Here is a 13,723-nt window from a genome sequence, read left to right on the forward strand (position 1 = left end):
ACTGTTCAGAATACAACCTTACATACAAATTAATTTCCGATGTGAATGTAAAATGACTCATTCCACGTTCCTATGATCTATCGTACAAAATGATCCATGGAACATGTGACTAACTAACTACCCAACTAACTTTTCACATCGTTCCAAATATCACAGCTATGTAAAAAAAAGTGGATGGGTAGTATTCCATGGTCCACAGAAAAAAATAGAATCTCACCGCTGTATGGCTAATGGGTCAGTGTGGACATTTCTCGATCAAATAATTAACAATGAAAGTCGATTAAAAGTAGATTCACAGTTGATGGAACGAAAGATGATAGGATGGAACGACAGAAAATTTCACAGTGGATTTAAAATGCCGGAATCTTGCACAGACTGTCAACGGAACGGAACATGACGTCAATATCAAGAGAGGTTTGACAATGGTGAAGGCAGACCGGTGTCGTCGTCCGATAACATCGGAAGTTAACATCCTTTTAACGCATATACCCATGTTATAAAAGGGTATTTCGTGCTTTTGTGTTTTCTCGGTGCAGTATTTACTTTATTCTTTAGCATATTTTCCGTGATACAATTCAAATGTCCCATGACGATGTGGATAATTTTTCATCTCAGCGTTTTTTAACAAGAGCAAGACGACTAAACCCCAGATTCTGCAGAACCATCTAGGAGCAGTACGGCAGTGCAATAATTAATAAAACAGTTCCCCAAAACGACTAATGGGTCCTGCAATGCCATAATTGTTAAGTTCCTAGGCCAGACGCACCAATTCTATCTATTTGCGTCAATTGTATGAGTTACAAGTCAACTTATCTGCGCAGTAGAATCAGTGCGGTGAAGGAAAAAGAAACATAGCATGCATTGTTACACAAGTTCAAAAAGCGCTACTACTCGGAATTGTTTTTTTGATGTGATTAGTGTGCATAGTGATGAGACACTGTTAACTTGCATTCATCTGCTTCCCTAGAGCATTCCTTTTTTTTTACCTAACAATGCTGTCTATATCGAAATGGCGAAGTCGTAAATTCACGGAGGACTTGCAGAGTTCCTTTTTTTTTGGGAAAGCTTATAACACATTTTGAAGTAGCATGCAATATATTTAATGAGACATTTTTCACTGTTCATGATGGGATACACTATAGACAAAGGCTTTTAACATCTGACAAAAATAAAAAAGTGCTGGCTGTCCCAAGTGCTGCATGTCGTCACTGCCAACTTATTTGTATAAAGAAAACGGTTGAGCTTCCAACAGCTGGAGGATTATGGGATTTCCATACAGTAAATCACAATCAGATTTTTCTATCAATGGAATGCAACTATAAATTAATTCAAAAAGTTTTGGAAAAGAACATTTACTGAGAAAAACGAAATGTGAAATTTCTGAATATTATTCTGTTGTACTCCTCAGGTAATCTTAAGGCAGAACTTAATGATTTGCTATTTATCTTATATTTTTTCAGATAATTTAAAACCAAAAATTCATCAAAATATTTGCATCCTGCGTTCTCAATTAACATCAGAATATTATATCTCTTGAATTTACCTGTGAGATCTGCATTAGTATACAGCACATTCTACAAATTCTGTTATAAGCTTGTAGAGGTTGCAGAGCGACGTAGAAGGTAAAGTTTTGATAAGTAACCCATGCCCATAAATGTACTGTTTTTGTCTGAAGTTTGGATCACTTTCAAATTACCGTTCCACAGTACACACACACAAAGTCACCATTGCACTGAAGTGAACATAAGCAAATACACATTCAGATGCAATTCGCAAGGGATTCACTTGCATACACCGTCATTGACTTGTGTCTGTGAATTAGCAATTACACTAGAGTGAATGGAACAGAGAGCATACGATGTGTTTCGTTTTTTTTGCTTAACCTACATTCAGTACAGTGTCGTGGAGAAAAGAAACAGCTTGATTTATTTTGTATAGCGAGCACTACTGTTGATCATGAATGGATAACTGCTTAGACACAGAAAAGTGTGGGTCTCTGCGTAACTGCACAGGCATGAAAGCAATGGTGGTCTGGCTCTGATTAGGAGATTTATGGCTGCAGTCATCGACTGCTTTATTCCAAAACTTCACCTGCATGTCGATGGACGATTTTCGCCTTCCTTCTTCTAGCTGCATCTGAACTGAAGATTTCAAAGCAAGACACCGTTGTCGACAGTTCATATGAGCAAGAGAGAGTCTAGCACTAACGCTGCGACTTTTAGTAGTAGCTGACAGTTAGACACAAATATCTATGTCGTACATCGACTGGCTCTATTTTCCAAGTAATTTCTTATTATGTAGTGCTATATGCGATACACTCACCGATTTATAAACTTAAATCCAAGGAAGATACAGTTATTAAGAATGATTAATGTAATCTAAAAATATACTAAAGACTAGCCACATCCCTTTAGGAGGGAAAACAGTTTTTGTCATTCTGTTCCTGTATTTATAGTTTGCAAAATTGTAGCTAAACTGTGACATTAAGACTAATACCTCGAATGTAACCCCAAACAATAGTCAGGTTTTATGTGTATTGATTTCACATTTACGCAAATTTTCTCTTTATTTTAATGACATTTATTTCGCTTACAGAAACTACATGAACAACTTAAATTGCTCTGTTGGCACTACTAGCACTTCTGCAATTTCTTACCAAGCACATTTTATTTGTTGAGCATTTTATGATGTGGAACTTTAGGATTGTGCAAATACTGATGGCATTTGTGCTCTTCTATCAACACAAGTACACTTTCATCCAACCACTCTATCACAAAAACAATAAACAGCATTAACAATAGCTCACACATGAAAAACAGCTACAGAAGAGCATAGACCAAGTCCAGGGAGACGCGGAGAAGATGGAAGGAAAGTTAACAAAAAAGATAGAATTGGGAGAAAGGATCACCGAAGTGGAAACAAATTGCAATCATCGAATCGCCGAGGTGTCGCAGATGCGGAAACAATGCAATGATGCGGTTAAGGGGATAGGAGATAGGCAAAACCAACTGGCTGTCAATCTGAGAAATGCTATAGCCGTGCAACGAGAAGAGGATAACAAGAGGGTTGCAATGGAGGTCAGGCAATTACTACAGGGAGTGCAACAATTGGAAAGCAAGACAGAATAAATTGATAAACGAATTAGCAATGCCACTTTAACCGTTGGGGAAGGTAGAGTCGTTACCTTGATGAGCAGTGATAATCAGTACGTCCAGAATAATACAGGGCAGAAGTTTAAACCGAAAGGAGGGTTGCACCCAATGATATTTATGAAATGGTTAAAAGGAGTTTTCCCAGCACATTTCAAAGACGCAGACAAGATTCAATTTGCAATAGATAGGATGGAAGGTGAGGCCTTCACTTGGGGAGTCAGGAAGAAGGAAGGGGCTACTAGTTATGATCAGTTTGAAGGGGAATTCTTGAAGAAATACTGGTCCAAAAGTCATCAGTGTGCAGCACTTGAGGACCTACTACACCGCAAGTCACTTAATACATGGAGAGGAACGCTGAGAGAGTTTGCCGAACATTTGTGGGAATTGAACGAGACCTTGGAACAACCCCTGAGTGATTACACAATGATATCAGCGATAAAAAGAAGATTGAGCTGGAGAATGCAAGAAACTGTATCCGGGAGCCTGATTAAAGATAGGGAGGCCTTGATGGAGATACTGGAACAGTTGGAATCTGTTCGATCACAGGAACACAACCAAGTTAATGATCAAGGGAAGTAGTGACCAAAGGAATCATTTTAATAATTCGTCTGATTATAGAGGAAGAGGTCATAAGTATAGGAACCAAAGTGGTGAACAGCAATGGAGAAATGATTGGAGAAGGAGTGAAGAACCAAGAGATCATGAGAGAGGAAGGGATAGGCGAATGAATGACACAGTGCATGTAGAAGAGGCGGAGAGACCGGAAAACTGAATGACACTCCAGATGAGGTCCGGTCAGGGGTGAGAGCGACAAGGACCAGAATAAACCTACTAAGGCATGTTTAGAACATTTAGTTGTTAAACGGACATTTGAAAAAGGGGAATGTTTATTTGCATTGTATTTTCTGATGTATTATAACTAGAACTTCGTATTTCATATTGACGATTACCTGAGAATGGGTGTAAAACCTGTAACAACTAATTTGTAATATAATAACTCATATGTCATGTGTTCACGTAATAATTTTTGATTGTATGTTGTGTGTGACATTCAATACGGACTATAGAGGATTATTGCTGCTTGATAAAAAATTGTGATATGGACAATGCCATGTTTGTGAAATGTAATAACCTTTTGTAGAAAACTATAGTGGAGGCAGCCCACTACCGGAGTCGAGGGATTATTTGGTGAATTGTAATTTCATTAATTATTTACACTGTGTGTTTTGTTCAGATGTACTAATATTTAATTTCTTTGCCGATTCTTTTACGCCAGAGGCTCCAAAGAAGTTTTCGAGGGCGGGGATGTAAGGGGTCCGTAGGCCCTTACTATAAATTTGCACTCGGCACAGGTCGATAGGGCGAACAATCGATTGTGTCGTGTTGCGAGAGCGAGTGTGGAGTTGAGCCAGTGTCATGTTGCGGGTAGAGGTGTGTGGAGGCCAGTTGTTGAAATGCAAGGCTTTAACGGTGAAGGGAGTCGCCATGGCCGTGGTTAGACCCCTTTTGCACTAGAATAATATCGGGAAGGTGAAGAAGTATTATTACAAAAGTGATTAGTGACATTTCTAGGGCTGATATTTGGTTTCACGTCTACCGCGCCGGCATCACCTTGGATTGCAGTGTTGGATTGCAGTGTTGGATGCAGTGATGGATTAGCGTGTGACGATAATGGAAAATGAAGGAGCCTGTGCTGAGATTAGTCGTAATTAGATATGTATGACGAAGGCAGTGGCTGTCTCCTCCTTTTTATGTTTTTGAGACGAATATAGGTTCCTAATTAGTGATACTGTGTTGGTGTTTTTCTTGTTACCAGACATTTCATTATTACAGCATTGAGAAGGATGTACTGGAAAGTAACAACTTCCGTAGCAGTCAATTCCGATTGCCAGCCCCATTAGGTACATGGTCACATTAATAATAATTATTGGGCTGCTATTCGATCAGATCAGGTCGGGATAAATAATCGGAGGTGTTACAAGCTAAAGAAGAGACAAAAAAAAAATTAAACGGAATTATGATCATTGAACTTAACTACAGAGGTGAATTAACAAGAAAGTGATTAGTTATCAATTTTGTCTTTGCAGTATAAGTACAACAATCTCAATATGAAGACTTGTATGAATGAAGGAGCCAAATGCTACCTTGATATGTGTATGTGTAACAATACATTTAAACAGTGATGGCTAAAAAGTTAGTTTTCTGGAAACCAAGAAAATAAAATAAAACCACAGAGCGAGTGCACTGTGACCATCATAGTTGCTAGCGCCAGCCGAGTACTGTGGTCGAGCGGTTCTAGGCACTTCAGTCCAGAACCATGCTGCTGTGACAGTCGCAGGTTCGAAGCCTGCCTCGGACGTGGATGTGTGTTATGACCTTAGGTTAGTTAGGTTTAAGTAGTTCTAAGTCTAGGGGACTGATGACCTCTGATGTTAAGTCTCACAGTGCTTAGAGCAATTTGAACCATTTTGCTAGCGTCAAAGCAGAGAGGCTGTGAAGTTACTTTCATCATTTGCTCTAAAACTGAGACTGAGCAAATCATAAGCTAACACTTGTGAATGCGACTGGCACACGATCAAACACCACGTGCCAAGTGTTTACACTGCTGCATGTTCACTCGTGTTTGCTTTGGAGTAAAGGGAGGTAATGAGAAGAGGGCATCACCATCAGACATGCCGTTAGTGACAGACATGTACCAAACAGAAGTTCAATAACTTGTTAGAAGCACAGTACCTGTCTCTCCGTGATCTTTGCTTACACTAGAAAAGAAATAGGGAAATATTAGTGACAAGGAAGAATTTGAATTTTATTGCTGCTCGTTTCACTTGTAGCAGTTCAAGCTGAACAAATGTGCGCTTACAGTGTCTCGGTTTTATGTAATGTTGATGTGTAGGCATTGGTAAGAGTACGATGAACCATGTGAAGTGAAGGCAGCCAATCATGAGATAGATGCAGATAATCAATAATATTATGCTTCTTTCATTTGTTCACTTCATAAACAAATCTCAGCAATTTCAGCTGTGTTACTAGGTTCATGTGTAAACCACATCCTTGACCGCTGTGACGTATTTGAAGAAAGCAATGAAGCTTTTTGGGCAAGCAGGACTGTAAAGATGATTGCTGCTCATTTCACTCCCAGCAATTTTAGCTGAGCTATTAGTTTCCTACTTAAACACATTCTCAGAAATCGTGACATATTCGAGGAAAACTGGAACGTATTTTTGACAAGCAAGATTGTAAATTTGATTCACCCATTTCACATGCATGTAAGCTCTGCCATTAGGTTCTTCCATAACCACATCCTCAGAAATCGTGACACAGAACACAGAAAATTGTTTTTGACGAGAAAGACTGCGCATGCGAGTGCTGTGATTGAAATGGTGTATTTCTGGCTCCCAAAAACGAAATTATATTTATTATATCATATTTAAAATTATATCATTAGTTACCCTACATTATCACAATATCCGAATAAACCACAGACTATATTAGTATCTAAAAAGCTTTTGCTACTATAAAACATATCGGAACAGCGCTATTACTCACAATATATATTTTAAATTCCTATAAAACACAAAGAAAATGTCATCTACCTTTGTTAATGAAACGTAATCATCACAATAAAACAGAATATAAGTGATATAAGCTATCTTTCATTGCAAACATAAAGAAATTATGCACGACATTCTCACTGGCAATCAAAATCTGACACACGATTGGCCATCTTCATTCCCCATGTTACCAACACGTGCAAGTGACATGAAAACTGTCGACAATGCTAGTGCACTTCAATCTTTAAACTATCCTCTTAAATTCATATCTAAGCACATTAGGGAATCACCATGTATTTAGGAATAAACAACAAAATATTTATTTCATATTTCGTTTTCTTATCAGAAAGAAAAGGAATTAACATCAAATAATGCAGATTATGCTTCTGTCATATTCAGAAGAAGGTCCCAGAATGTGTTCACAACTCTAATATCAAGAAGCGTATACAGTGGACACGTCCCTACTTCCTTCAACACCGTGATCCAGGACATTATCCATATCATATGAGTACAGTATCAGCACAGCCTGATACGTACAGTCATGACACTGTTTGATGTGGAAGTTCTTACTGTTTGACACCTAGAGCGACACTAGTGCTCCTAGTAGTGAGAGAGCTGTCAGTCACATGCGTCACAAGGATAATGTTCATTTTTAGTTATTTTCTAATTAATGAACGAAACAGTTGTTATATGTCTGCATTCTATGTGTTAGTAAGTTACCAAGAGACATGAATTATCCTAAACACATCGTTTTGGGTAACAAAAACGAGGTGGAGTGTGACGACTGTTTTGCTAGACTGTGGCATCAGCAAATCACAATCTGATTCCATCAACTCATACGCATATCGAGATGTAATGCATAACAGGGATATTGTTAGTCCCTATGCCTCTGTTGATACACACGTTCTATGCCGTTAATTTCCATGCAAGTTCTTAGTTCTTGTTCCGAGTGTGTGTTATGAATATTAGGTGTGTGCATTTGCACAATAACATGATTCTTATGTTTTAATTTAGGCAGTGATCCCACTACTTAATCGCTTTACTGAATATTAAAGCAAAAAACCAACAGGATATGGGCGCAGTCTACACAGTAAATGCAGTTTTCTAGAAATTACGAAACAAAAAGTATCATTAATGAAACTAAATGCTTATTTAGCCTTGTTTCATAAGCTTTATTATTATTGTACAATCTAGGTTTCGGATTATAAGCCCATTTTCTAGTACACAATTAATCCCAAAGCTGGCTACTGAGGAAAGAAAAATACATCAACTACATAATCTATCGATTCTTGACTAAGACAATAAAAGTTATCTTTGTTGACATTTATGACAACGACTCTAGCGACAGCTAAACACGGGAAGTGACGTTTTTCACAAAAGTTACCACATACAGTTGAAGGCGCTGAGAGTATTATCTTAGAAGACGAAATTTTGGCGGGCAGAAAGATCTGTGTTTGTTATTGTTTTCGTCCAGGTGGTAGATGCCGCGTGGAACTTTTGTAGTAACTCAGTAATAGGTTTTGTGGTATTGTGAATTCTAAGAGACGAAAAACGCAACGCAAAATTGTCGGAGAGAAAACAGGAAACGTAATATACATTCGCATTCTGGGAGGCAAACAAGCTGATCGGTTAAAATGATTGTGGTTAGTATCGTATTTTCCCATAGAATATAAATGTATATGATTTATTTAATACTGTGGCGTATGTACTCAAGCTGGGTCAACAGAAACATCCTATCTCACGCGTCGGCTTTGACCCGTGACGTAAGGGTGTTGTGGTGTGTGACGTCATTACGGCGTGGAGTTTGGTTTGTGAATGTGGCGTGTTTGTAGATGTTGCCTCGTTGACGTTACCTTAGTAGGAGTTTTAGGGCCTGTAACAGGCGCGGCTCGTGGTTTCTATACTGGGGAAGGCTGCGGCATTTATCGATCGGAGGCAACATAGACCTCGGGTTACACTACAGATTAGTCCTGACATAAACAACTAAAAATTCAGGGGGAGGGGGGTGGCAGATCACTCTCTACCCATAATTTTACGTACTGCATCTTCTATAATCAGGTATTAAATATGATTAAAAGCTAACTTCGAATTAAAATCTTTGGTTAGTGTTTTTGTACGTCATCATTACATATTCTGACACTTTGCAGCAAATCATATGAAAAGACGCGTTTTGGAGAGATCTTTAATGCGATGAATGTTAACTTTGCGGTTGCTTAATATTTTTGGTGTTTTCAGTACTAAACTTAAGGCGGTTATTGTGGTTAACCTCCAAAGCTCGAAGTTTACGAGTTCGCATGACGATACTGTGATGTTTTCGTGACGTCACAAGTCTTGTGCTGTGATTGGGTGGCATGAGCAATCCGTGCAACTGCCATATTAATTCACATGTTTGAGAAGCGAACAGTTCGTATTTATTGTGTATTATGAAAATATGCATTTATATGAAATAGCGCACTAAAGATCTCTCCAAAATACGTCATTTTTAGTACGGTTTGTTGTGCTAAAGTACACAAAATGTGACACTGTAGCGCAACACACTGTACCGGTACCGAAAGTGATTCGTTTCGGAAAATGTCATCACGTTTATGACTGGCTAAACATGACACTACACTTTTTTACTCACTTCACTTAATAGGCTAAGTAGGACTTAATATAAAGAAATTAACTCTTTTCAATTATGAATACACTTTCGCTTACCTCAATTCATTTGTTTATAGACGAAGTCAGCTCGTCTTCCCTTCTGCGCAGCAAAATGGTCTATGACCATTTCATTGAAATTTGGCCGATTCAATAATTCTTTTTCTACGGAACACATTGCAAGCGCACAAAGTCTGTCCTCATTCATAGTGTTGCACATGAATGTTTTCACTCGCTTTAACGTCGAGAAGCAGCGTTCTGCCTCGCCGGTCGTCATAGGGAAGGTTACTATTATTTGCAGAAGTTTTACACTTTCAGGAAAAGCTTTAGCCAGATTGTTATCGTAAAGAAAGTTCAACAAGGTCAAAGCACCTGACGCCTTCATAAAATCTTTTCGGCTGTACAACACGTTCAGCTCATGACGTAGATCAGAAGACTGTAAATTGAACAAATTAACAGCTATTTTAAACTCTTTTTCCGGAAAAATAGTTTGATGTTTTGCAAACAACGATGGATCAAACAGCTGTGCAATCGATAAGTGATCATTGAAACTGAATCGTTCTCTGATCTGAGTTGTGACGAGGTCGCAAACGTTTCGTGCACACACTATTCTTGATTCTGTGAAACGTCCCCGTTTTGCAGTTGGTTCTACCTGTTCCCAGTGATCGTCGGTTTCAAGTGAGGCCCTAATTTGCTGGACAGAATCTGCAAAGTGCGAAACATATTCAACAGTTTTCACTGCATCAATATTCCTCTGCTGCAGTTGATTAAAGAGAATGTCACAGTGTGGCATGACTGTATTAAAAAAAATTTAACCAGAAGAGGAAATCTTCGTCTTGCAGGAAACCCTTCAGTCCCGTGGCCTTGTTTATTGTCTTGTAATCACTGGCATCATCATCAATAATTCTTTCTAGGCACTCAACAATTTCCTTTTGGTATTTGTACACAGTGATTACGCTCCGTGATTTAAAATTCCATCTGATGGACTGAGGACAGGTAGGAATACGCTTCTTCACTACTTCGTCAAGAATGGCTGTACGGGTAGAAGACCGGGAAAAAAAGGTGGAAATTCCTTCCAAGTTGCTAAAGAAGATCCGAACTTGTTTATTGCCCGTCACACAACGTTCAACAATTAAATTTAACTGATGGGCGTAACAGTGAATAAAGTGAGCATTCCTGTACACTTCTCTAACTCTAGTTTGAACTCCACTTTTATGGCCACTCATAACAGGAGCACCGTCGTAACACTGAGCTATCAGTTTTTCAGGTGTTTCATGTACATTCATTTTCTCTAGCTCGCAGAGAACAGCTGCAGTTACATCGTCTGCACTGTGACTTTTTGGGCGTACAAAGGAAATAAATCTTTCATTTATTTGTCCCAGTAGCTCATAGCGAATTATTAGCACCAATTGTGACAAATTTGCACAGTCAGTAGTTTCATCAACTTCTATTGCGAGAAAGTTTGCCTTCGACAGTTCACTCCTGACAAGACTGAGGCATACCTCATAAATTGGTTCCAGGAGTTCATTTTGAATTGTCTTCGATAGGCCTAAGAAAACACGGTTTTCTGATCTCTCAATGTGCTGCTTCAAGACGCAGTCCAGTTCTGCCATAAGACTGACTAATCCTCGAAAAATTCCTGGATTTTTGGAATCTTCTGTTTCGTCGTGGCCCCTTAAGGCAAGCTCGAATTTGCCGCAAAATTTAATACAGTCTATCAGTTTACCCAGAATATACCGATTTTTTGATACATTTTCATTGTATGTCTTTATATTACGGCGGTAAGCACTGTCTAATTGGCACATAATGTCCACTTTCCCTAGCATTGAAAACTCAATGAACCCATTTAAATGTTTTTCGCTGGAATTATGTTTTTTCACCTTTGCGTGAAAATTCTTTAAGTCAGCGATACCAGTTTCAGTCCAGGCACTATCGGTACTATTTGTAAGAAGACAGGTGAAACAGAAAAATGCATTTTTCACTTCACAACCACTCAGCTGCATCGTACATTGCTCTATTAAAACTGCGTTTGTATCCTTGCCTAGATTTGCACTGTTTCTGTTCTTGATTGATCGTTAGATCGGGTCTGGGTGCAGCAAGTTCTTTCACTTTCATCCTGTGGCCGTGTTCCAAGCTTTTACCTATTAAATTGCACACTGAATTCATATTGCGCTGGTTTCACACTCGCCGTATGTCGCAGATATTCACAAGGAAGTAAAACTCACTAAAATCTTGCAAAATACACTCCGAAATAGAAACTTGCTAATATCACACGGTATCAACAAAAGCAGTCAGCATCAGCAAGCAAGGAAAATAAAGTAACGGGACAAATTTCGCGCGCTTTGTCCTCTAATCACTTACGAAACTCTCGCTAGATGGCAGTACTGTTATGTTACTGTAGTCTAGTGCACTCTGGCGGGATATTTGCAAACTTACTCTAAATGTGGATACAATAGCCAATGGCAGAAACAAAACTACTATGTAAAACATTATCAAAACAATAATACTAAACGTCGATTAATGACGCATCAAGGCGTAGTAGAGATGTGCAGAGACAGAGATTGGATAGCGAAGTTTCGGCCACTCTACATTCCTTTATTACATAGATGGTGGAACGTGAAAAACGTGTGATGGTTGGTATGACACCCTTAGGCTGCAAGCTCTGAGCCTTCGGATCGCCCATAACGAGCAGTGCTATGTAGAAGCCACGCCCCCAAACCGCTACTACATGCAGCTTACGGACTTTCCAAGGCGCAGCCTAAACACTACTAACCGTTCGGAAAACATTCATCGATACAAACAGTTCCAAAAACGTTGACCGTCGTTATTTTAATCGGAATGGGAAATATGCGAAATTCGTCCTGATCATTTAAATTATGTAATACGTTCCTGCGAAATTTACTTTAACATGTATTTTGGGGCGGCTCCGCCTCAGAGCCTTTAATTACGAGCCGCGCCTAGTTTACCTTTTTACTGTACTTTTTGTTTTAACGTCGTCTATGAGGCTTTTATCAGTTTGCCATTAGATTGTTCAATCTTTATGGTCTATATGTTTTGTCGCTACTCGTTATGTCTAATGAATCAATATTGTTTTTTTCTTTTTTTTTTATTTGTTTCTTTTTTTAATCTTTTGATTGACCTACACATTGATCTGTAGCGTAGCCCTGAATACGAGGTTAGGTTGGGAGTTTTTTTTTGGCGGGGGGGGGGGGGGTCAGGGGGGGCGCAGCCTCCCCCTGCCTGGCCTTGAGTACCACTTGTTTATTATTATCTTTGTTTGCTATCAATGTTAGCAGATTGTTCTTGTGAAACCTTTGTGTGTGTTGTTTTTCTATGTGTTTTCGTCTTTGTGATACGTATGCAACGTTTGGAAATACGGAAGCGTCCGATCTAACCCGTCGGCTTTGACCCATGACGTCACAAATATAGCGGAAACGACAATTCCAATATGGCGGATATAGAAACGTTGCATACGTATCACAAAGACGAAAACACATAGAAAAACAACACACACAAAGGTTTCACAAGAACAATCTGCTAACATTGATAGCAAACAAAGATAATAATAAACAAGTGGTACTCAAGGCCAGGCAGGGGGGGGGCTGCGCCCCCCCCCCCCCCCGCCAAATAAAACCTCCCAACCTAACCTCGTATTCAGGGCTACGCTACAGATCAATGTGTAGGTCAATCAAAAGATAAAAAAAAGAAACAAATAAAAAAAAGAAAAAAACAATATTGATTCATTAGACATAACGAGTAGCGACAAAACATATAGACCATAAAGATTGAACAATCTAATGGCAAACTGATAAAAGCCTCATAGATGACGTTAAAACAAAAAGTACAGTAAAAAGGTAAACTATATATTACAGGCCCTAAAACTCCTACTAAGGTAACGTCAACGAGGCAACATCTACAAACACGCCACACTCACAAACCAAACTCCGCGCCGTAATGACGTCACACACCACAACACCCTTACGTCGCGGGTCAAAGCCGACGCGTGAGATCGGATGTTTCTGTTGACCCCAACGTTTCTATATCCGCCATATTGGAATTGTCGTTTCCGCTATATTTGTGACGTCATGGGTCAAAGTCGACGGATTAGATCGGACGCTTCCGTATTTCCCTCAAGCTGCACGTGTAGTATTGTACTCATGAACGTTATAAACGGCAGATTTAGCTCCATAGCTGTATTGTATGCAACGTATTACTGTTGTAGTGGCTGTTGGAAGGCTTCTTCAAATGTAACTCTCGTTTAAACATGTTGAGATGTTAATTAATGGGTGCAAACTCTGAACAAATGTTCCAACAGTAATTAAGTTTCATTCTTGATAATTTAGCCCTGTTTTCTTGCCAATTGGCACTCATTACCTCATCGCT

At 39.1% G+C, this 13,723-nt stretch overlaps 1 protein-coding gene across 1 annotated transcript; it reads right to left on the minus strand.

The window, feature by feature from the left end:
• Nucleotides 1–10,140: 10,140 nt before the first annotated feature.
• LOC126235437 (zinc finger MYM-type protein 1-like) lies at nucleotides 10,141–11,343 on the minus strand. The gene has a single exon (XM_049944161.1). The coding sequence runs from the start codon at nucleotides 11,341–11,343 to the stop codon at nucleotides 10,141–10,143; it is 1,203 nt and encodes a 400-aa protein (XP_049800118.1).
• Between the last annotated feature and the right edge of the window lie 2,380 nt (nucleotides 11,344–13,723).

The sequence above is a fragment of the Schistocerca nitens genome, chromosome 2 (assembly GCF_023898315.1).
Source record: "Schistocerca nitens isolate TAMUIC-IGC-003100 chromosome 2, iqSchNite1.1, whole genome shotgun sequence".
In the NCBI taxonomy this organism is placed as follows: Eukaryota; Metazoa; Arthropoda; class Insecta; order Orthoptera; family Acrididae; genus Schistocerca; species Schistocerca nitens.